A 26,411-nucleotide genomic window follows, 5' to 3' on the forward strand; every position below is an offset into this window, starting at 1 on the left:
CAGATAGTCACCCTTACGCTGCTACTCTCTACTCTCATGGTGCTTTGCTTTACTTAAAACCATGGTACCATGGTTTTATGTTTTAACACAAGGCTTCCGTTATCTGCCCCTCACCCCTGCCTTGCAGGGGCTGCAACCTTTCCAAGGGCCAACACTGAGTCCAGTTCTGTTTTGAAGCCCTGGTACTTGTGTCTGGCTCAATGGCTTTCTGTAGAATTATGATTGAATTAAAGTACATTCGAAACAATTTCATAGAAAAAAGTAAAATACAATGAAAATCTTACCTGACACAGTCACAGAGACTACACTTGAAAAAATACAAAGGAATATGATCTAGGTCCTAGTCAATTTGATTTTAGACGTTAGTCCATTCATGATCAATATAATTAGACTTCAGTTGAATCCATCATTCATAACTTATGTATCAAGAAAGCACAACATACTTTTTAGGAGCTGAATGAATGCCCTTAAAAGTTTACTCACAGTACACAAAGTGTTCAGCAAAGGTAGTAAACAAAGTATATAAGTACTGAAAACAGCATTTCCTCCAGTAATAAAACAGATTCAAATGGTAGTATGCAATTTTATCCTTAGTTATATTAAAGTAGAACTTCACTATAAGGCACTGGCTGTCAAACTTCAGTGTGAAATGAGTTTCCTTTGGTACATATTACACACGCAAGTTCCTAAACACCATTTCTAGAGATTCCAGTTCAGTCGTGGGCCCAGGCTTCTCCTCCCCAGGTGATTCTGTTGGAGTGGAGATGGGTGGTACCAGCCACCCTGAGAAACCCTACTGTAAAAGATAAAAGACTAATTTTATGTTGAGTCTATAAACATTTGTGTTAAAACAATGATATGTCCAAACTGGTTCCAAGTCACTACCTCTCTAAATCCCAGTTGAGAGGCAGTCTTGATGAGATACTATAAATTGAGAATTCTGGGATAGGCTGTTTTTGCACTGCTGTAAGGGAATACTTGAGCCTGGGTAATTTTTAAAGAAAAAGAGGTTTATTTGGTTCATGATTCTGTACACTGTACAAGAAGCATGATGCCAACATCTGCTCAGCTTCTGGTGAGGGCCTAAGGAAGCTCACAATCATGGTAGAAGATGACTGGGAGGCAGCATATCACATGGTGAGAATGGGAGCAAAAGAGTGAGGGGAGAGGTGCTACATACTTTTAAACAACCAGATCTCACATGAAGTAACTGAGCAAGAACTCGCTTATCACCAAGGGGATGCTGTTAAACCATTCATGAGGCATCTGCCCCCATGATCCAATCACCTCCCACTGGGCCTTACCTCTGACATTGGGAATTGCATTTCAACATGAGATCTGGAGGGGACAAACATTCAAACCATATCAAATTTAAAACACAGATCTTTGTGTATAGTGTCGTAAAGAGATAATATTCCTGAAAATAAGTGGATTTATACTCTAACTTAATGGAAACAATGACCCTAGAGCAGAGGGAAAAAATTATTGTAATGAAATGCAAAAGAATTTTAAATGGAAGCCAAGCATGCAAATGAGCATGGGCTCATTAACCTAGAGCTGAAAACATTTTGTTTGTGTATCAGAGAACTGATATGTGGTCTACTGGTTCGTTTCAACATTCCCCAAACAAATATCAATTGAGAAATGTGAGTAGAGATATTTTTTTAGGTCCTGAAAAGCTGTCTCATTGCTAGTGGAATCATTGAACATTAAAATCTTCAAGACCACTTGTACATATTTGCATATATGTATGACATGCATGTATGTCTTGTTCATCATTACTGTATGTGTTTGATATCTTGTAGATACATAATAAATACTGAATGAATGAATCAGCATTACTTCAGTACCGACTTGTCTTCAAATATAGTAAAACTCTGGGACTCTTGCAGATGAAAACTGGTGGAGGGTTATAGAGCTTTAACAGAAAGTCACTGTATCTAGTGACTTTCCTCTAACATTATAGTGAGAAATACCATCAGCTCTCCATCTATCTGGAGTCCACTTGTAAACTCCAACAGGTTATAGCTCAATGGAGGCTGATTCACACATAAGCCTCAGTGTCCAGTAAGGTAGCTACTGGCACATGTGGCTATTGAACACTGGAAATGTGGCTTGTCCAAATTGAGATGTGCTGTAAGTGTAACATATATGCTGAAATTTGAAGATTTAGTACAAAATAAAAAATTTAAAATATTTCTTTAATAATTTAAAAAATATTGACATGTAGAAATGATATTTTTGATACATTAAGTTAAATAAAATATATTACCCAATTTAATTCACCTGTTTACACTTTTTAAATGTGGCTACCAGAAAATATGAAATTATATACATAGTATGTGTTAAATTTCTATTGGATAACACTAATAGGACACAGAAGGAGTGTGAGTGTTGCTCTTCAGTGTGTAATCACTACTAATTTATATTTTAGAAAAGGATATTTGTTTTAACGAAGACTTAAAATATCCTCTGCAATTTATATATGAGAAAAGTGGTGACAGGGTGATGTATGTCTTGTTCATCATTACTGTATGTGCTTGGTATCTCATAATAAATACTGAATGAATGAATCAGTGTTACTTTAGTGCTATGCATGCCTACGGCCCTTCCAGTTGTAGGGAGCCTAGTCTGATGAGTCTCTGGCTGTGTCTTTATCTAATATTCATCAAATACTTGAAGCACAGTAGCTGTATCATGGAAAGAAAAGTTATCTCTGGAAACATCCCATCTGCCTAGATTTCAATACAAATTGTATACATTTTAATTTAATCCTTGTCCATGTATCTAAAAATGGCTCCTAGAAGTTTGTGTCTTTGAATTTAATGATTACTTGAGCCTTCCTTTTATTAAAAACACTTACCAAATCCCAATTTTGTATATATACACAAATGGTATATAATGTCCTGAGTATCACATTGGTTTCTGATTCAAGGATTCAACAGACACATATGGAGAGCACACAATGAATCACCTCTGGTTTATTTATAGGCAATAAATGAGAAACAGACTGACCTTAATAACTAGTATGTAAAATGTGAAAAAATAATGTAATAGGATAGCAGAGTAAATCTTAATTGACCTTTCCCATTGAATTGTCTTGGTACCTTTGTTAAAAATTGACTATATGTGTGACTATTTCTGGACTGTATTCCATTCCACAGACCTAGCTGCCAGTTCTCACACCACCATCACACTGTCCTGGTTACTATAACTATTAATACACAATGAGTCTTAATATCAGGTAATATATGTCCAGCTTTGCTCTTCTTTTTCAAGACTGTTTTGACTATCTTAGGTCCTTCGCATTTTAATATACATTTAAGAATCAATTTGCCTATTTCAACAAAAAATATGATGAGATTTTCATTGGTCTTGTGTTGAATCTATAAAGCAATTTGGGGGTAAGTGGTATCTTAACAATACTGTCTTTTGACCCTCAACATGACATACTATGCCATTTATTTAGATTCTAAGTTTGCTTCAGCATAATTTTATAGTTCTTAGAGTCTTGTGCATCTACAGTCAAATTTATTCCTAGGTATTTTAGACTTTTTATGTTATTGTTTATAGTATTTTTAAAAACTTCAATTCCAAAATGTTGGTTGCTAGAGTTCAGGAATACAAATGCTTCTTAAATATATTGAACTTGTATCTAGCAACCTGGCTAATTTCCTTATTAGTTCTGGCAGCTTTATTTATTTATTTTTTGATAGGTTTCTTAAGATTTTCTTTTTACAAACACAATGATGACAGTGGTGATGAAGTCTAACTTCTTCTTTTCCAATCATTCCTTACCTTATTTCCTTGTCTTATTAATCCTAACTACAAAGCAGAATGAGCATCCCTGCATTATTCTGGATCTCAGGGAAACTGCATTCAGTATTTTGTCAGGTATCACACAGCTGTAGAGTTTCCATATATTTATTAGACTTTATAAGTTCTCTTGTATTCATTCTTTGCTGAAAGTTTTTATTTTGTCAAGTGAATTTATTTTATACACTGAGATGATCATATTATTGTTCTCTTTTATTAATAATATTATGTTGATTGTTTTTTAATGTTAAATCAATGTTGAGTTCCTGACATTAACCACGCCCACTTGGTCATGGTGTATTATCCTTTTATATATTGTTTACTTCACTTGTTAATATTTTGTTGAGGATTTTTGCTTCTTTATTCATTAACAATATTCTGTAATTTTCTTTTCTTGTAATGACTTTGTCAGGTTTTGGTATGAGTTATGCTGGCCTCATAAAATGAGTTGGGAAGTATTCCTTCTTTCTATTTTCTGAAACTGTTTAAGACTGCAGTCATATTTATTCCTCAAATACTCATGGAAATTCACTAATGAAGTCATCTGGGCCTCACAATTTTAATTATGAATTTCCTTAATAAGTATAGTGTTATTCAGATTTTCTATTTCTTCTTGTGTGTTTTGGTAGGGTGTGTTTTTTAAGAATTTGTCCATTTCATTTAAGTTGTTGGATTGGCATAAAGTTGTTTATAATATCCTGTTGTCAGCTTTTAAATGAATGAATTTAATTTTATTCCTGATATTGGAAATTGGTTTATTATATTTTCATTATGATTCAGTTCAAAATTTTTCTCACATCTCTTGTGAAATTTTCTTTTTGACTAACGGATTGTTTAGAAGATTAATTTTTAAATGTTCAGAGATTTTCTAGTTATCTTATTGCTATTGTTAATTCAATTATGTGTTCAGACACCACACTCTTAAGATGGTACTTTAAAATTTGAAACTTATTTTATGGTCCAGCAACTGGCCTTTTTAAAAGTAAATGCCATATTCTCTTGAAATTGTTGGGTGTGTTGTCCTATAGATATCAATTGGTTCAAGTTGTTTGATAGTATTGTTCAAATCGTCTATGTTCTTACTAATTTTTAATCTATATGTTCTATCAGGTATTAATAATATGATGTTAAGATCTACAATTGCTGTGGATTTGGATTTGTCACTTTCTTTAGTTCTATATATTGCTGCTTCATGGATCTGGAATCATTAGATGCACATATATTTAGAGGTGTTATGTCTTTTTGATCAATCAAACAACATATTACTATGAAATGAACCTTGGATATGAGGCTTGTTGTTTTTCATCAAATTTGGATAAACTGTGTCCATCATTTCTTCATGGCTTCCTCCTTTTCTCCCTGCCAAATTTCCTCTTTGCTCTTCTTCTGAAACTCCAATTACACCTTCGTGAGACTGCCTGATACTGTGCCTTAAGTCACTGAGGCTCTGGCTTTGTTTGTTTTATTCTTTTACTTTTTTTTCTCTCTGTTCTTCAGTTTGCATAGTTTCTTTTGACTTGTCTTTAAGTTCACTCATCCTTTCTTCTTCATTGTCTAACTGTTGCTAAGCACATCTGATGACTTAAATCTTCTTTCTCTTCATCCATCATATCCATCGTTTCTTTCTGTAAAATTCTCAACATATTTTTAATTAGCAATCCTTGTCTGCTAATTCCAACTTCTGTGTTGTCAATGTGTCTGTTTCTAATAACTAACCTTTCTCTTCATTATAGGTCACATTTTCCTGCTCCTTCCCATGTCTAGTAATTTTTAAAATTGGACACTGACCATTTTGGATGACACACTGAGAAACTCTAGATCTTCTTCTTTTCCTTTAAAGGGTTTCGACTTTTGTTTTAACAGGTGATTAATATACTTGCAGATCACTGTCCACTCTCTTCCTCCCTTTTTGCCTTGAGGATAAATGTTATGCAGCTAAAAGAACAAGTTGGGGGATGGAACAGATGGTAAGGGGATAGTGGGCTGTTCCTTAAAATACTTTCATTTAATTCCTCTGCTTTATACTCCTCTTCTTGAGTGTGCCTTCCATCCCATGTGCTGACTCTGAACCCAGGGCTCCCCCAGTTTCTGCAGGGCAATCATCTTCTTCCCCACCAAAGCTCCTCCCTGCGTATTCTATGCTGCAGCATCTGATTCATCAATAAAGCCCCTTCCATCTACTTCCGTTCTTGTAGAAACGGATACCCTTTTTTCATTTTCTTCAGTAATGTGGATTTCTACATTTAAAAATTTATTTACTACAATTTAAGGGAATTTGTTACGAAGACAACACAAATTCATACCTTTCTTTCTCTTGTTCTTGATATGCTTTATCAAATTATTTTTCAGTCAAGTTGTACCATTTACTCTCAGCTGCAGTGCCTGCAATTGTTCTCACATTTAACTCTTGCCAGCAGTGAAAACTATCAACTTACTGGTTACTAAATCTTAGTATCAACTTATATACTTTACTTGTCCTTAATTTGATTTATTTCATACAATAAATGAACTGTGCTGGTTGTTTTTGTTAGCAGTGCCAAAGAAAACAAACCCTCCTCTTGGGGGAAATATATAAACTTGGATTCAAAAGTTTTCATTATGTATGTACAGCCATGTATATATTCAAATTTGAAAGTTTCTGAAAATATATATATTTTTCTCTTTAGTTTTTACTTTTTAGTGAAAGCTTGATGTACTTGTAAGTAGACTGAAGAAAGAAATCAAATCTAACTTTAAGAATTCAAACCTGGAAGGGCGCGGTGGCTCACGCCTGTAATCCCAGAACTTTGGGAGGCTGAGGTGGGCGGATCACGAGGTCAGGAGATCGAGACCATCCTGGCTAACACGGTGAAACCCCATCTCTACTAAAAATACAAAAAACTAGCCGGGCGTGGTGGTGGGTGCCTATAGTCCCAGCTACTCAGGAGGCTCAGGCAAGAGAATGGCGTGAACCTGGGAGGCGGAGCTTGCAGTGAGCTGAGATCGCGCCACTGCACTCCAGCTTGGGCAACAGAGTGAGACTCCGTCTCAAAAAAAAAAAAAAAGAATTCAAACCTAACTGAAAGGAATGTATTAAACATAGAATAGTTCTAAAATAATTATTTTAACCCTTTGAGTTAAGATGGTTTCATTGTCTCCTATACACAGGTAATTGCAACAAAGCACATCATCTGATCTTGAGTAAGTATTGTAAAGTAGTTCTATTTGGAAAAAATTGATAAAGAAACCAAGCATAACTTTGTTGTTGTAAAATTATGTCTAAAATTGCTAATGTCTATGTTACTTCAAGCATGCTACCATTCTTGAAAAAGTACTTATGTGAATGTGATGGTGTTTTATGATACTTGATACCTGATAATACAATTGGTAGTTCTTTGGTAATTGATCTTTGTGTTCTTAAATATTTACAAAAGAAGAAATATAAATGGAAAATAAACTTCTTAAAAAGTTCCATCCCCCTACCAATCAGTTTTAAAAGTAAAAACAATGAGATCACTACAACCTTTCTGGACGGTAATATACTAATAACTTAAACACTATTCATACTCTTTGAAGCCAGTAATTCTACTTCTAAGAATATATGCTAAGGAAATAATCATGGTTGTTCACACAAATCTATATACAAGAGATATTCACTATAATATTGTTTATAAAATCAAACAATGGAGGCCGGGTGTGATGGCTGATGCCTGTAATCCCAGCACTTTGGGAGGCCAAGGCGGGCAGATCACCTGAGGTCAGGAGTTCGAGAACAGCCTGGCCAAAATGGTGAAACTCCATCTCTACTAAAAATACAAAAATTGGCTGGAAGTGGTGGCAGGCGCCTGTAATCCTAGCTACTTGGGAAGCTGAGGCATGAGAATCACTTGAACCTGGGAGGCAGAGGTTGTAGTGAGCTGAGATCATGTCACTGCACTCCAGCCTGAGTGACAGAGAGAGACTCTGTCTCAAAAAAAAAAAAAAAAAAAAAAGGAACAATTCACACGGACAACAGTTTGGGAACAATTAAAAGAAATATGGCACATTCATAAAAATACAATGCAGATATTTAAATCATGTTTTTAAATAACATTTAATGATATGAAGTAACGTTGATAATCTCATGTTAAGTAAAAAACAAAATACAAAGGGGTTCACAGGCTATTTAATATCATTTTTTAAAAAAATCTACATATCTGTGCATTTAAAACATTCTGAAATAAAATTTAACAGTGGTTGTTTCTGGGAGGTAGGATTGTTTCCTTTTTTCCCCCTCAAATCTTACTGAATTTTCAAATTTCCTCAATTAGTATAAAGTCTTTTTAAACCCATAAACACAAAATCCATGATTATCTTTAAAAAGCAACATAGCAACTTACAAAAATTTAATTATCTTTAAAAAGCAACATAGCAACTTACAAAAATTTAATTAACCTATACTTCTCCATGTATTTTATCATTAATAATTCAATAGAGATCATGAGAAAGGATTGTGTGAGTGCCCATCTTTGTTCCAGGTCCCAGAAATACAATGGTAATGAAAGACAGATGTGGTCTCTGTCTTCACAGAACTTGCAGTTTAATAGGAAGATGTATAAATAAAACCACCATACAAACAAATGAAAAATTGCAACTGTGTGTTAGGAAAGAAAAGCATATAGTGTTCTGAAATCTGTAACTGGCGTATTTGACCTGGGGATATCAAGAAAGAATTCCCCAAGGAAAACACCTAAGCTGAGATCTGAATGATCTCATCTGAAATCACATGAAATAATTAGTTGAAAAGGGTGGGAAACTGTATTTCAAGCAGTGACTACATTTGTAGGGGAGAAAGCATTGTGTACCAGTTATCAAGTTATAGTGTCTCTTGGCTCCAGATCTACTCTTCTTGCCCTACTTTGTGATGCTGGAGCTGGACCCTGTAAGCAATTCTCTTTTGCCAGCTAGTAGAATGTTAACTTTGATGTCAGCAGATGGCAATAAAGTGACCCTGCAAGGCTATAAGAACAGGAGTATACCTCTCTTCGGGGTTCTGGACCTCTATTATTATTAATTATTAGTATTCACAGGAATCCAGCAGCCAAGCAGAGGAGCTCCAACCTACATCCTCATGCCATGTTCCTTTCCCCATCTCCTGCCACCGTCAGTGGCTTTGAGCAGCTCCAATCCATCTACACCCTCTAGCAATGGCAGCCTCTTAACAGAAGAACTCAGTCCATGCCCTTTGACAAGTTTTTTCACCACCACAAGGCTGCATGTTCCTCTGGTAGCCATACACCTTCTTTAATCAGATCAGAATCTCAGTCTTGGCTTGGGGGCCTCCCCTAGTCCTTAGTTCCTTTATTGTCTGATTTTCTTCAGTATAGATAGAGTAATTGCTCTCATGCTAAATGTAGACATCTTATGGCCCTCATTTATCCCTTCCAGTAGTTAGTAACCTCCTACTGTTTTAATTAACAATGCTTTACATTACATTTCTCCTATTCAAATAACCAGCATGGTTCCTATATCCTGACTTGATCTTGACTGATACACACGGCCAATATGAGGGCCCAAACAGAGATCTATGAGGTCCCGAACAGAGACCAGCATGGCTAAGGTAGGGAGAGAGCAAGAAGGAATGTGCCATGCAAGGAGGGTGGAGTGGGACACAGGGGCCAGACTATGCTGGACTTGCAGGACAGGGTAAGTCTTCTTGTCTTTATTGTAAGAGGTCAGATTTGTGTTTTGAAAAGATTACAGGATAGAGAATGATTTACAAAGGAACAAGGGTAAGTGCTAGGAGATTAATGAGTGGACTATTGCTGCAGGGCAGGCAAGTGAGGATGGTAGTTTTGGTGGGAAGGCAGGGGAAGAGACTGAGCAATGAATGAATTCTAGAAATACATGGAAATGAAAACCAACAGAGAATGGGGATAGACTGGAAATGGGGAGTGAGAAAGAGGGAGATGTCATGACTGATGACTAGATTTCTACTTTGCATAATTGGATAGATGGTGCATTAGGATCAGGAACACTAAAAGAGAGCCATGACTGGGAAGGGAGATGATGAGTTTGTTTTGAGCATGTTGTTGAAATGCCTTGAAATATCAAAGTGAAAAAGCAAAAGAAGAGTCTGGAGTTCAGTGTAGCCGGAACTAGGAAGATGAGTTTGTGAGCCATCTTACATAATTAAAGCTAGAGTATGGCTGAAATAATCTAAGGAGAGTGTGTAGCTTTATATGATGAAGGACCTGAGATCAAACAAGCCCTGGGGAGCTTCAGCAATTTAACAGCCAGGTAAAGAAGAATGACCTCCAAAGGGAACAGAGAGGAAGCAGTAAAGACAGAGGGACACAATCAGGAGAGTGTCATGTCATAGAAACCACAGGGAAAGGATAGAGTTGTTAAGGATAGAGTGGTCAACAATGCTGAATACTGCTAAAAGGAAAAAATAAAGATGAAAAAACAATGGCTAGATTCAGTAACATGGAGGCCATTGCTAAACTTACCTAAAACAGCTTACCTAGAGCAGTTTATTTGGCGAGATGGGGCTGAAAACCATAACAATGAGGTGACGAGTGAGAGGGAGGTGAAGAGTGGAGACAGGGAGTAAAGGTAACTCTCTGAAGATGTTACAGAATAATGGTCTAGTGATGAAGCCTCAAGAAAACTTTTTTTTTTTTTTTTTTTGAGACATGGTCTTGCTCTGTCACCTAGGCTGGAGTGCTGTGGTGTGATCATGATTCACTGTAGCCTCGACCCCCAGCTCAAGTGATCCTCCCACCTTAGCCTCCCTAGCAGCTGGGACTACAGGCATTTGCTAACATGCTCAGCTAATTTTTGTATTTTTTGTAGAGATGGGGTTTGCCATGTTGCCCAGGCTAAGAAAACCATTCTACCATAATTATTATATACTGTGACTTGCAAGTTTCATCATTCTTCTATCTTTACATGACAGGGTAATTAAAAATTTGGGGAAACAATAACTTTGAAACAGAGACCAAAATAGACAGGTTTGTGCAGCAGACACAATGTCAGTTCTGCCTTCTCATAGTGTCTTTATCAAATACAGATAGACTTTATTATTTCATTCAAATCCTATGAAGCTTGATCAGCTCAGAGGGCATAAAGGTGGTAACTTTTCGATTGGAATAACATATTTAGTTTTATTTACATTCACTGTCTTTACAAGATCTCATATGTCATTAATACCTTAATAAGTTTAATGTATATGTATATTATTATATATAATAATATATACATAAATACGAAAAGGTAATAAAGTCAATGGACTAATTTGTCAATGACACAAGGTAGGCCAGTTAACTTGATTTTTTCCACTGTCTTATTTCTCTGCAAAACAGGTTTAATTCTTATTGCATTAAAAAAACTTTTCTTAATTTTTAATTTTTGTGGGTACATAGTAGGTTTATGTATTTATGAGGTGCTTGAGATATATTGATACAGGTATACAATGCATAATAATCACATCAGAGGAAATGGAGTTTCCATCTTACTGCATTTTAATAGAAACAGTTAAATCTTTGTTCAAAAATCTTTAAAATTTTTTTTGAAAGCCTTTTGATCTTTGTAAGTGGTACATTCCATTTAATTAAGTCCATTTGTAACTGAAATCACCATAACAAGGAGAGGGTGGCAAGTTATAAAGGTATCAGCTATTCAAAGATGAGTAGTTTTGTGTTTCTGCTGTACGGTTGCGGCAAAAATACTTTTGAAAGAGAAAGAGAAGAGAGCGGGCTTTGGTTTCACTCTGCCCAGGTGACTGAAAAATACCTGAGGGATTTTGTGTTTCCTGTGCCCTCATATCACTACATCCTGTGTCTATCTCTGTCTCTTTCTGCTTTATCATACATAAAGAAAGGAAGAAGGGCTCTAAGTCACTGCAAATGCTATCTAAGATACCAAGTTACTTGAAGCTGAGATTGAGACTGAATAACACAACTATAAATGGGAATTAATACCAAGTATTTGAATGCTAAAACAATAATTAAAGATGAATGACAACAGTAATTATGTGCTTTAAACTATAAACTTTATTTTTATTTTTTATTTTTTGAGGCAGGGTCTTGCTTTGTTGCGCAGGCTGATGTATGGTGGTGTGATCATGGCTTACTGCAGCCTTGACCTCTTGGGCTCAAGTGATCCTCTCACCTCAGCCCTGCAAGTAGCTGGGAGTATAGGCATGGACCACCACGCCCTGCTAATTTTTAAGTTGTTTTTAGAACCAACTCTCATGATGTTGCCCAGTCTGATCTTGAACTCCTGGGCTCAAATGATCCTCCTGCCTTGGCCTCCCAAAGTGCTGGGATTACAGGCATGAGCCACTGTGCCTGACCAAAATATAAACTGCAGAAATCCATGTTCATATGATAGTACTTAACATCAGCTATATATATGTTAATACAGTATTAGATCTTTAATAAAAAAAAAATAGTAAAGGCCAAGGGGGGTGGATCACGAGGTCAGGAGATGAAGACCATCCTGGCTAACACGGTGAAACCCTTTCTCTACTGAAAATACAAAAAATTAGCCGGCGTGGTGGCAAGCGCCTGTAGTCCCAGCTACTAAGGAGGCTGAGTCAGGAGAATCGCTTGAACCCGGGAGGCAGAGGTTGCAGTGAGCTGAGATCGTGCCACTGCACTCCAGCCTAGGTGACAGAGTGAGACTCCATCTCAAAAAAAAAAAAAAAAAAAAAAAAAAGTTAAAACCTATGGCTATAATCCAACAAGGGCATCAGCTAAGGTACTTAACAAAAATTTAAATGAAACACTGGCTGTTCAGACCATTGTAAGCTGGCATGAGACAGCCTGAATTGAAGCACTGGGATCTTAGCTTCAATGTCTCCAGACACGTCACAGCAAGACCTATGGAATCGTGGCACACACGCACTCCCCAGCTGCCCTTCCACATGCTGCCTTTATAACATTTATTACAATCTAGAATTATGTTGGTAACTTAGTTGTATTCTGGTTTATTATCTATCTCTTCTCCCCATCCCCCCACCCCAAAGAACGTCAACTCTGCAAGAGCAAAACCTTTGTTGTCTTGTCCACTTCCTGTAGAATTCCTGACACATGTTGGATGCTTAAAAATATTTACTCAATGGATAAATGAATGATAAGAGGAAAGGTTTACCCTGTTCCAGATGCTGAGCTCATCACTATACATCTCGTTTACTGCTCACCACAATATTGTAAAGTGGAGGAATGTTCTTTATTTTGCAGACGAGGAAAGTGAGATGCAGAGTGGTTAACCTGTCCAGGGTCACACACCTCATAAGTGATGACGCCAAGATTTGAAACCAAACATGTCCAACGCTAAAGCCCTGGTTCTTAGCAGTGATATTATGTTGCTTCCATTTGAGAGCTGGCACTGCTGAAATCCTAGAATATACACATTTGACTTTTACTATTAAAGTTCTAAGCTGCTGCTTTCTTTTTGTTGATCTTTGCTAATCCTCTGTCCAATATAGGGCTTCGAGAAGCAGGGGAGGTAATCTAGAGGCCAGGACCAACAGCAACATAAAAAAATCTGCTTGAACAACCTGTGGGGAGCCACCTACCACAACAATACTGTGAAATGGTGGTGGGTTGTTTTTGTTGTTTGTTACAGGAAGCACAAATTGGGGGGGAGCAACTAACATTCTAAAGGCACAGGACCCTTTCTTTCACATTTGGTTCAGTTCACTTGAGGATGAGAAAGCAGCTCTGTGCAGATGCTGCTCCCAAGCACAGAAGCTGCATTGCAAAGGTAACAACGACAGGGTTGTTCCTGCTCTGTGGTACAGGGCAGGCTGTACGGTCCAGTTCGTGAAGGTCAGCAACCACGGCATGGAGCCTTCTGTTCCAAGGAACAGGGACTGAAGACTTGGCTTTCCAGGATGCTTTACACGAGGAGGCAACATAAAGGATGGCTGCTGGGTCAGCAAGAGGAGCTCAAGAGAGGGAAAGCCCTGCCCCAGAGTTTATCTCTGGGACGCTGCTGATGGCCCACAGTCCTGCTCCTTTCCTATTCAATAGGAATTATGTCCAGTGGGATAAAGACAAGAGAGGAATCTGAATTCCTATTCCAGCCTAAGTGGAGACAAGTAAATGTTACACATTTTAGCTTATGAGCCTCAGGAAACATAGGGCAGGAGGAACATTTGGGAAAATTAGATCCTAAGGTCAAAATAAGCTTTAGACATTTAGATAGGGTCTTAGAAAAAAGTATTATCCTTGGCACTACTTTTGGTAAAATAATTTTTGTTTGTTTGTTTTTGTTTTTGAGATAGGGATTTGCCCTGTACCCCAGGCTAGAGTGTAGTGGCGCAATCATAGCTCACTGCAGCCTCAAACTCCTGGGCTCAAAGGATTTTCCCGCCTCAACCTCCTAAGCAGCTGGGACTACAGGTATGAACCACCGTACCAAGCTAATTTTTCTCTTTATTTAAAGAGATAAGAGCTTGCTATGTTGTCCAGGCTGGTCTCAAACTCCTGGCCTCAAGTAATCTTCCCACCTCAACCTCTGAAAGTGCTAGGATTACAGGTGGGAGCCACTGCGCCTGCTCAGCAAAAACAAATCTTGATCTACTCTTTGCCTGATTTTGTATTTGAGCCCAGGGTGATTTTGATTGGATTATATAAAAGATCCAATTTGAGCTGTTATTAAAAATTCTGAGATACAGAAAAAAACTACTCTCAGGCTTAAAACATACTCCTAAACTTCTAAGCTATCTGCTGACACACAGCATTGTCCCACTTGACAGTGCTATATTTACAGCCTGAAATGATGATGCTTTTGGTGGTGATTTTTCATGTAGGAAGTCACACTAACACCCCTGAGCCACCTGCACATATCTTAAAGCTAACTTTTCCCCTACCAAAAAATGATTCTGTTTAAGACTTTTAAAAAGAGAGATCCTGAATGTCAAGGTGTTATAAAAAGATAAAACACGCATCCCTCATGTTCACAGCCTCCTGCCCAGTGGGGCACTCTGGGCAAGCTTTGTTGAGCTACTTCCATTATTTGAGGTCTTGATAAACGCCCCACTATAGTAGCCTGGAGATTTCTTTTAGGCTTATGCTGTGAACTCACTCAAGCACAGAATATCATTATGTGGCTTTGTTATTGTGACTTTTTTCTAATTTTTCAATTACACATTTTTTTTAGGAGTTAGGGAACCCATGGTTTTAGCAGTAACTCTCTACTACATGACAAAATTGCATGGATTGGAGTCAGCCTTTTGCAAACTACAGAGAGTTCAAAAGGGTTATCCTCTCAGCTTCTCAACCCAGGAGCCTTGGTTTCTTCAGTTATAAAGTGGGGAGCCAGGATTAAAGTTTCACTCTCATCCTTTCTAGTTCCAACATTCTACTCAAAATGGGGTGCAGAGTGTCTACAACCTAACACTCATCTGCAGATGAGTTAGAGCTCTTGCGATTGCCAGTAGATTGAGCAAATATATTAAAGCCATTAGATAGTTTTGGCATCAACTTTCTGATGAACCTTCATAATTTGAAGGCAGGAAAATCTGACTACAATAGTCCTCCCTTATTCACGGTTTCAGTAAACCATGGTGAACTGCGGTCCAAACATAGCAAACAGAAAATTCCAGAAATAAACAACTCATTAAGTTTTCAGTTTCACACTGTTCTGAGTAGTATGATGAAATCTTGTGCCATGTCACTCTGTCCTGCCCAGGATATGATCATGCCTTCGTCCAGAGTGTCCATGCCATACATGATACCTGCCCACTCGTCACTCTAGTGACTGTCTTGGTGATCAGATTGGGTGTCATCGCATCTCATCATGTGGGCATTTTATCATCTCACATCATCACAATAAGGATGTTTATAGTGCAATAAGATATTTTGAGAGAGAGAGAGAGAGAGAGAGAAAGAGCAAGAAAGAGACCAGTATATTGCTATAATTGTTCTATTTATTCTTGGTTATTTTTAATCTCTTACTGTGCCTAATTTATAAATTAAATTGTAGCACAGTATAGTATAGTACAGGAAAAAAACAGTGCACATGATTTCAGGCATCTACTAGGGGTCCTGGAACCTATCTTCCAAGGATAATGGCAGATTACTGTAGCTAAAAACTCATTTTAAAATTTACAATCATAACAAGTGGGCTGCTAATGAAGTTAAGGGCTAAGAAGAAGAATTTGCTTCCTTTTGGAAGAACATCTACTAACCTTCAATTACCATCATTTCTTCTTCTTTTTTTTTTTTTTTTTTTTGAGGGGTCTCACTCTGCTGTCCAGGCTGGTGTGCAGTGGTACGATCACAGTTCACTGCAGCCTTAACCTCCCAGGCTCAGGTGATTCTCCCACTTAAGCCTCCCAGGTAGCTGGGAGTACAGGCATGCACCACCAGGCCCAGCTAATTTTTGTATTATTTATAGAGCAGGGGTTTTGCCATGTTGCCCAGGCTGGTCTTGGACTCCTGGGCTCAAACAATCCTCCCGCCTCAGCCTTCCAAAGTGCTGGGATGACAAGCGTGAGTCATCATGCCTGGCTCATTTATTCTTTAACAGAAAAATTTGTTGCACAGGCATTTGTTGCACAGGCATTTGTAATGAATCAGTGACTGTATTAACAAATAATACTAACACATCTCAATGCCATCATGCTATACTTAAAAAACAGAAGGGAGAATGGGATCACTGTGCGAGAAAGAATTCTTCACAGAAAGTTTCATGTTAGGGTTTCCAAAAGCCCCCTTGTACCCACTCCCCTGGGGGGTACTTAACTTTCAAGGAAGCTGTCCACTGGGAAGGAGACACTTCTAAATTGCATTTACTTTAATGTCATATACTTGATAGAGTTACAGACATTGTTTTACAAAGAAGGTATAAATTAAAAGTAAATGAAAATATATACATGCTAAGCTTTTATTCTATGATTGATATCAAAATGGCAACTTGAGTAATTAGATTTTGAAAGTAATTCATGTGAAAGCAATAACAAGTAAAGCTGGGAATCTGCCACTCGATTATTTAATTTCTTTCTCTTGCTCTGACTATAAATCAAAACAGTCTTAAAATTGTGGGCACAGTGAAAATTGAATTGAAAAATTCCTGGAGAATCCAGATTCAAAATGAAATAGGTTATTTTTGTTGTTGTCATTGTTTGGTTTTAGGAAACCATCATGAAGTAAATAAGGATGATATGAGTTTCAGCACTATTAGTGGAGTTGTTACGAAATGTGTTTCTGGAAGAAAATGTGTGCTTTGTGAGCAATTTAAGAACTTACTAGTGTATTATGGAGTGTGCCAGTTATTTAATGCCTTCTCACTGCCACCCTGATTTGGTACATGTCACCATTTGCTTTTCTGTTTGCACCTCCATCTCTTCTGGTAGACTGAACTTTTCTTAGGCACGGATGGGTCTTATTCATCTTTGGTTTGTCAGAGGACAGCAGTGTGTCATATACAGCAGGTGTGCAATACCTAAGGGCACTCAGTAAAGTTCTCCTTACTTCTCTCTAACCCTCCAAATCCTTTTCACCACCTCAGTTCTATCGGTCCTTTAATACCGAATGCTCCCAGGAAATCTCCCAGGATCACTCAGTTGGATACTGCACCTCTCTTCCCCAAACTTTAAACTCACCAGTGAATCTACAGCCTTCTCTTCAAAGATATCAGAATGTGATTCCATCAGGGCCTAGACCATATCATATCCTTCTCTGAATCTACTGTGGCATCCAGCACAGTGCTCTGAATATAACAAGAGTTTAAAACACCACTGATTCAACAAACTCAGGATTTTATAACTAGAAGGACTTTGGGGGTCAACTAGTGTAGTGGTTCTCATCAGGGGATCTACCATCTTTTAGGAGACATTCTGAAAAACTGAGGGGGCATTTTTAAAAATTAGCAAAATGATTGTGTGTGTATGTTGGGGATGGGGTTGGAGGGCAGGATGTTAGATGACTTGCAATCCTCGGAATGTCCTACACAACAAAGAATTATCCTGAGTCCTGAACCTTCTCATGTTCTCCTGGACATTCATGATTGTTAAAATATATATATATATAAATTATGTGATTCTAGACAGTTTTACTATGGATTTCCAACATTTGCTTGGATTTCCAAGATTCAACTATTGTGTAAATTAAAGTAAGATGGTACTTCATGATGTTTAGAACTTGACTGAGAATTTTTGGCCATGTGGAAAACCACATCAGCAGTCATGATATTAGAGTTGACACCCATTCCCCTAAATCGGACTGCATTTGTAGCAGGTGCATTCACAGTGATTCCATGTTATATACAAATATACTTATTGAGCTCTTACTGTACATGTCAAATGTAAGAACACAGTATCCACAACATCCAGCTGACTACTGCCTTACTTCATTTAATTGCAAAGTGATTCATTATAAGTGGGTGTAAAAATCTGGCCTCTCTATTGAGCTTTCTGTTTTAGTTTTTCCTGAATTTCTTATATTTTTATTTACTGAAATTCTGTTTCTAGGTAGGTTATATTATGCATGAGTTTTATTTTAGGATTTGTTCTAAAAATGGGGCATTGGGTCAGATGGTATTGAGAAGCAGTGATCTAGTAGATTCCAATGCAGTTTCCTTATTTTTCAGAAAGGAAATGGGACCCTAGAGAAGATGACGTGCCCAAAGTCTAACAGTGGATTAGGAAGTAGCCTTTTGAAGATTAATAAATATATAGCTAGAGCACAAATAATTAATGTTCCAGATTCTAACACCCTGGAAGATTATGTTCTGTCACATCATATAAAAAATACCAGCAGTTAAAATAATTTGATCTGCCCTTTCTAAAAGAAAACATTTAATAACATTTCTTTTTGTCATCAATTATTCCTTCTACCCCAGGTGAATTCTAGCAAAGGTGTCTATACAGAATATTTCTTTAAACTAGAACTTCCATTAAAAAAGACCTCTGACCGGCTAAGTGTGGTGGCTCATGTCTGTAATACCAGCACTTTGGGATGCCAAGGCAGGATTGCTTGAGTCCAGCAGTTCAAGGCTGCAGCTGCAGTGAGCTACGACCACACCACCACTGCACTCTAGCCTTGCACAGCAAGACCCTGACTCAAAAAAAAAAAAAAAAAAAAAAGAGAGAGAGAGAGAGAGAAAATCCTCTGACTTTGTGTAGAGCTAGATCGAGCATTTATTCTCTGCCCTGTTACATTCCCCATCACCCCCCATCCTGTCTTCAGGAAGGCTGAACTGTACACACTGCAGAAAAACAACCTTCCATTGTCAACAATATCAACAGTAGCCCCCATGAGCTCCCTTTGTGCTCTTTACATCTGTGTCTTCCTAAGCAATTTTACTTAAGCATTACTGACCTGTGACCCCACGAAGTGCCTTTGAAGGTTCCTCAGGTATTGAGATCTTTTTCTCACGAGGGACAAGGGCTGGTTTTTCGTTAGCAGAATCCGTGGACGAGCTGTCCTTCTCGCAGCCATTCATGGGGCCGTTTTGAATCTGAGGTGGCTGTGGCTGCAGGGGCCCTGCCTCGGGCCTCTCCACCTTGTCTTTAGCATCTTTGTTGCCTTGATGCTGCTTGGACTTGCTTCTTTTTCTTTTATTGTTCTAGAATGAGAAACACATGAGAACATAATATTCAACTCAGACTCTTGAAATATAAGGTGAATCTGAGAGATGAAAATAAGATACGTTATCTTTTTTGGTTCCTGGCTCTTCTTACAGACTGGATGAATATTTACGTCTTTATTAAACCCAAGTTAATTTAAGTATCTTTTCTCTTATAGTAAGTTGTATAAACTTTCACCTCATAAACACAACTAAAAAGGTTCCAATAAAAGGAAGAAAAAACCAACAAGGAATGGCTTAAATAACTGACATATTATTTGAGGCTCTACAGTAAAATCTTGTGATAACCATCCTGAAAAAACTTGATTTCAGTTATCCTGCCATTGGGGATTAGCTCTCATCTCAAAGTGGTGAATGCTGGAGAGGCAAGGAGGCCACTAAGGTTCCCATCTGCTGGGCAGAAGGAGAGGTATAGGGGAGGACTACTAGGGAAAAGGCAGGCAACTTCTTCTTGTAAAATGAGGGCACAGAAGGTAGGTCCTTAAAGTCCAGGTTGGGTCTCTGAAACAGAAACCAGTTAACCAGGAGATTCCTGGAATTGCTGTCATTGTCTAGTGAGCCCCAGGTAGCCACAGGATCCATAATCATCCCCATGATTATTTATTTATTTATTTATTTATTTATTTATTTATTTTAACAAGGTCTCACTCTGGCTCTGTCGCCCAGGCTGGAATGCAGTTGCGTGATCACAGCTCACTGCAGCTTCACCCTCCTGGGCGTAAGCGATCCTCCCACCTCAGCCTCCTGAGTAGCTGTTACTGCAGGCATGCATCACCACATGCAGCTATTTTAAAAAATTTTTTGTAGATACAGGGTCTCCCTATGTTGCTCAGGCTGGTCTCGAACTTCTGGGCTCAAGTGATTCTCCTGCTTCTGCCTCCCAAAGTGCTGAGATTACAGGCATGAGCCACTGCGCCCTGCCATCCCATGAATATTTCAGCTGGAGCAGACAACAGCTTCAAGGTAATGCCAAACTGATATAAGTCCCCCTTTTCCTGTGAGAAAGCCCCTGGACCTCTCGGCTGCTAGCTGAATAGCATTACAAGGCTTCATTTTATTTCCTTTGAAATAACACCCTGCATTTTATACAACTGAAATTGTTTAGACCCCCCAATATCACAAGAGTCTAAAATACAGAGTTTTACTATATCTCTCTTACAATGTTCTAATGGTGAATACCTAAGAATATCAAGAAAATTAAGAAGATGTTGTTCCTAATTATGTTATATGCTTGACTTGATGTTGCTTTGTACCCAGTTGATATTCAGTGTACTCAACAAACAGTATGGTACCAGCCCCGCCAATCGGAACAGACGCCTGAACCATAAGAACGACCCTGTCCCACCTGCTGAATGAGTGAGTGCCAGGTGAGCATCAGCCTGGCTTTGTTCTTCAACACATTTACAAAAGAAGAAGAAACTGTTTCCTCTTCTCAGTTCTCCTCCCTGTTCTCTTTTCCTTTCGAACCACAATCATGCCCCAGTAAGTGCTTTCCTAGGTGAGAGGTGTGTGTCCCAGGGTCAAGGCAAGGCCAGTGGCACTTATTCCCACAAAACACCCACAGCAGCTTCTGGCTCTCAAGCCTCACATCTACTTGGCTGGGAGACCATTTTCCTTTTCAACCTCCAGGAGGGAGACTTAGTAATGAATTGGGTCTGCAGCTGCTATCTGCTCTTTTTTTCACATCAGAAAAATCTAATACCCAAACCACACATTTGAAATTTTTCTATGTAAGTCTAAATACTGCCTTTCAATCACTTGCAAATCATGTTCATCTCACACAGAGGCCTGGGAAGCTATGATTAAAGATTAAGCAGAGATTATCAAAGATGGTGGCATACAAAGGTTAAAAAAAAAACTCACAATTTTCCTATTCTACATGAAACTAGGAGGAGAAAAACGGAAAGGATGATTCCTGTAATTTCAGTAATCTTCAGGTTTTATGAAAGTAATACTGTGTTATTGTTTGTTCAGAACCTGTTTTGCAGGCCTGTGATCTTCCCCCATGGGGAAGGGTAGACTGGCATACGATATCCTGGGAAAACTGAAACACAAGGCCTTGCTGTGTCATAGCGGGAATGAGTGGAACAGTTACTTTGAAAGGAGCGGCACACTTTTGCTAGTGTGTATGCACAGATGCATCTCACGAGCTCCCAGAAATCCCAGGCCCTTTGTGACTTGACAAGAAAGCATACCAATTTGAATGGGACACAGTAAAATCCCCTTCCCTTTGTTCTCAAAGAGCAGTACACCAGTGTTCAAGAAGGTCCCTTACTTATTATGGTTCTAAGGCACTTTCTTTTCTTCTTCTTTTATTAATGATCTACCTTAGAATTCAGCCAAAAAAGCATCTCAGGGCAGCCTTGGACAGTTTCTTTCAGGTGGAAAAACATGCGAAAATATATTTAGAGTTTTCAAGTATCTTTAAAATACTCCTTAATTTTTTTCTTTGTGCTACAGGATACGTTCAGGCAAGTTAATGTTTTGAATCCTTTGAATTCTCCAGCTGGGCTCCCCTTTATACTTAAAAAAGAGAACAACTCTGGGACTTCTTAAGCACACCTGGTTGTTAAAAACACTGAGCAGAAAATAGGGCATTACTAGTGAGAGTATCTGGTAATTTACGAGAGTCATGAATTTGGAAGCTTTCTGGGTGTATATATTAACATATTTGAAAGAAGCCAAAAACTGGCAGCCTTGTTAAAATGATAACAACCATGAAGGTTTTGATTGAAGACGTTACCAATTTACAATCAATATTAATCTTACCTTCTTTTTTCCTGTCATATTCCATTCTTTTAGAACTTGAATTGCACTGCCTAGATAAAGACAAAGAATCTTCAACAAATATTCACATCATAAAACACCACACAAAATTCATCTCTGCCTTTCCATCTTGGTAGCAGCTTTTTTTTTTTTCTTTTTGGCTTTTTCATTTGTTTTGATACATCCTATCTTAATAAAAATGCCAGTTTCATTTTTTATTTCCCAGATTTTCATTTAATTCACTGTATGATCTTGGTTTTATCAAAATATTAAGCCTTACTACATGAAGCTTACTTTTTTATCATTATATTGTCTTAGGGAAAATGAAATATATCTTGAGAATTTTCTAGCAGCTTTGTTGCCACAGGTAGAATTAAAATTATTCTGTTTGATATATGAATAAAAATACCTATAATCTTCTGAACCAAATATGGGATTCTGAATATTATTAACAATGCGAATCGCAGCTTTCTATTTGGCTACTCCTTCTCTTTTTCTGTCCCTATTCATATGTTCACATCTTGCAGGGGGATGGGGAAGACACATTATAATGATATTAGTTTCTCTGGAGTTAGCATGGATAGAGATGGGATGTGGTCTTTACAAGACTTCTACCTTGAAACCAAAAAAAGTTCATTAAGTGAAAAGTTGGGCCCCAGGTTCTATCCATCCCATTCACATATGTAGGTAGAACTGCACTGACTCAGAGAAGATACCTAATTAAATTATATTCAAATTATATTAAATTATATATAAATTAAATGGCTAATTAAATTACAAGACATTAAAAAAATGTTTTATCGCTGGCCAGCTGCAACCCATGTTTCCACATAGTCGAACAAAGTTCATTCATTCATTCCAATTGTGCTGAAGGTAGTTTCAATAACAAGTTATTGGTAATGAGGACATCAGTTGCTTTCAGATAAATAGGCACAGTATTTCTAAAAGAGAGTAGCTCTTTTAAGTGTATTCTTTTAACAATTTTAAGCATTCTCTAAATATACTAATAGCTCTAATCTAAATATACTAATAGCTGTCTACAAGGAGTATGTTGGCTAAGCAAAGATAAATTTCAGGCTGGTCTTTATAATATTATATTTCAAATTAGTAGGCTCCCAATTATTGAGTCTACTGTCACTGTCAGATAAGCAGAAGGCCACATGGCTTTGACTAATGTTTAGACAGGCTAATTATTCCTATCTATTTAAAGTTTCCAACTCAATGCCGCTCTTAGACTTGTCTGAGTTGCACGTACTTGAAATAATAAGACTGCGCCTAAAAGTAAGCTATAATTCAGCCTTTTCATTAACTGGGTTGGTCTTCCTCTAATTTGTCCAGAGAATTAATGTTTCACAGCATTTTCCTTTTGAAGAAATTTAGAAAGTCCCTTTCGTTAGGTTTCTTGGTAAGTCTTGGTTAATAATAATTAGGGCAGCTCTTACTTAGAGCTATGCTTCAGTTTTCTAAATAAAACTAAAATTTTAAAATGCTAAATACTGTTCATTTTAATCAGAAGGTGGTGTTGAGTTGCTTACTGTTTTCACAACTGCCATATTCATTTAGTCCTCTAATTGTCATGTTTTGATATACATTCTATTTGTAATTTGGACAATGAGCTTTAGGGACTAATTTTGAAGAAGAAATACCCATATTTACAGAGGATTTTGAAACTGTTATTATTAAATTTTAATTATACTGAAACGGCTTCGAGTTTTTCAGCCACTCAGAGTGCTTTCTGTATGCCTCATAAATGACTCCTAACAAATATTTTTGACTGTCAGTTGTTTGGCTTTTTTTTTTTTTTTTTTTTGAAACAGGGTCTCACACCGTTGCCTGGGCTGGAGTGCAGTGGTGTAAATAAGGCTCACTGCAGCCTGGGTCCAGCCAATCCTCCTGCCTCAGCCTCCAGAGTAGCTGGGACTACAGGCATGTGTCACCACTCTAGACTAATTAAAAAAAATTGTAGAGACAGTGTCTCACCATGTTGTCCAGGCTGGTCTCAAACTCCTGGCAGTCCTTCTGCCTTGACCTCCCAAAGTGCTGGGGTTACAGGTATGAGCCACCTTCCTGGCACCCAGTATTTTTAAATCAAGTTTTCCTACTGCTCCCCAACCAAAATGACTTCTCATGGGGCTTCTCAGCAATCAAAGAGTTTTATTAATGAGATCTCAACATTGACAAGGTGAAAATTTCAAGAAGGACAAGCAAGGTGCTCTGTTTAAATACAAACAGATTTGATGACAGTCCATCAGTTACTGTGCATCTGTGCATCTCATCAAGATCATGCTGCAATAAAAACTTTCATGATGAGGAACGTGGGGGGCCTCAATCTAAGTGGGGGTAGCAAGGAATGGGGATAATAGTCTTTTTCCTTTCCTAAAGCTTTTTTTCCATGCAGGCGATGTTGGCAAGTAAAATCTGAAAAGAGAATGTATCTGATCCAGGATGTGCTTCTTTCCAGATATTTTTTGAGACAAACTGCACCTAATGCTGCAAAGTTAGATTAATATTGCATTCTCTACTATTTGCTTCTCGTGACTAAAAATTATATATCTCTTAGTATATGAAGCAGGGAAAAACAGTGAGAAAAGTTGTGCACCATGGATTTGCTTCTAGGTCTACTGAATGATAACCATTTGCTAATTCAATTAGGACCCTAAACCTTGACTGCTGATATCAGAATGTGAGCATATTGCTTGGTTCCAAGACCTTGCCCTGAAATGCAATTATACTTTTAGAAACTCAAGAAGGTTATTCTACTCCTAGGAAAATAAGTAAATCAAACTGTCCTTGACAAACTGTAAATAGGATACAACTGAGAAATGTGCTGGCAGGTCTTCCTTGACCTTATTTGACAGATTATGTGTAGCTTGCCCATATTTACAAAATAGAAACTAATGCCAGGACAGAAGACATATGATAACTAAGGACAAGTAAGAGATCTTTGTTCAAAACTGGAACTTGTTTAATTTGATTAGGAGAGGAGAATTTCCCCATAATTTACAGGAAATCCAAAGCATTACATTGTAAATTTATAGGATAAACATATTCCTGAGACTTTAGATTTTGTGACATCTCTGGCAATGGCCTACCTAAACAACAAATTTTTTTTTAATAAAGCAAAAAGATTTTAGAGGTAAGATTAACTGATATTCTGATTAATTTGGCAATCTAAAAACCATAAACTAAAGACATTAAAGAATAAACCAGTCCTCTTAGACTACATAAGCATCAAGTTTAAGAATTCCAGTCATACAGCCAAGTAGAATTATGCCAATTGGAGAAGTGAGAAGACTTTCCAGATAAGGACCAAAATACATTATCCTCCATTCATAAGAATGACATCAAATAAAGGACACATTTATTTATTTCTTTATCTATTGAGACAGAGTCTCACTCTGTCGTCCAGGCTGGAGTGCAATGGTGCGATCTCAGCTTACTGCAACCTCTGCCTCCCGGGCTCAAGCCATCCTCCCACCTCAGCCTCCAAGAAGCTAGGTAGGACTATAGGCGTACACTACCAAGCCTGGCTAATTTTTATATATTTTTTAATAAAGACAGGGTTTCACCATGTTTCCCAGGCTGGTCTCGAACTCCTGGCCTCAACTGATCTGCCCATCTTGGCTTCCCAAAGTGCTGGGACTATCGACGTGAGTCATTGCTGGCCAAGGACACATTTAATATCAAATTGGAATGACTGGTAGGCAAGGAAATTAGTAGCATTATAATCAATATCCTTTGAAAACTATCTAGAGTCTGTTTTTCCTTAAATGAGAGATAAAGAACTTCCAAATTCTATTCTTATTGAGTGTGTCTGTGTGTTTTTAAAATCTAGCCTTTTTTTTTTTTTTTTTTTTGAGACAGGGTCTCACTCTGTCACCTAGGCTGGAGTGCAGTGGTGCGATCATGTGAAGCCTAGCACATTTTTATCAGACCTAAAGTACTCATAATGAATTGACACTCAGTTCATTTAAGGAAAAAAATATGGAATATCTGGAATATTTAGGTCTAACATCTTCAGCTGCAAGGCACAGGTATACCTACCATCCACAAAGGCTTGCACGGCTTTATCCACATTAAAATCAAACTGTTGTAGCACCAGGACTATTTCATTATTGCTTTTGTTGGGAACAACTGATCTAACTGCATAGATCTGTAAAGAAAAAAAAAAAAAAGAAATAGAAAGGTGAACACTTTAAATATTTTTCATCTATGAATTGCCCACTGGATAGAATTATAACTATTAGAAAGGCCTTGAAAAGCCA

At 37.7% G+C, this 26,411-nt stretch overlaps 1 protein-coding gene across 16 annotated transcripts in view; it reads right to left on the reverse strand.

Annotated features, from left to right (window-relative positions):
* SPATS2L (spermatogenesis associated serine rich 2 like) overlaps positions 1 to 26,411 on the reverse strand; it is a 1,108,221-nt gene that overhangs the window by 40,221 nt on the left and 1,041,589 nt on the right. For 15 of the 16 annotated variants that reach the window (XM_050750707.1, XM_050750712.1, XM_050750709.1 and 12 more), the window contains 3 exons: positions 26,191 to 26,299; positions 22,150 to 22,199; positions 19,113 to 19,359 (listed from right to left, as the gene is read on the reverse strand). In XM_050750707.1, the coding sequence (XP_050606664.1) occupies positions 19,113 to 19,359; positions 22,150 to 22,199; positions 26,191 to 26,299 (406 nt within the window). Of the gene's footprint in view, positions 1 to 19,112; positions 19,360 to 22,149; positions 22,200 to 26,190; positions 26,300 to 26,411 lie in introns of those variants that run through there. The other variant, XM_050750714.1, reaches the window with a different exon arrangement.

This window comes from Macaca thibetana, chromosome 12 (genome assembly GCF_024542745.1).
Source record: "Macaca thibetana thibetana isolate TM-01 chromosome 12, ASM2454274v1, whole genome shotgun sequence".
In the NCBI taxonomy this organism is placed as follows: domain Eukaryota; kingdom Metazoa; phylum Chordata; class Mammalia; order Primates; family Cercopithecidae; genus Macaca; species Macaca thibetana.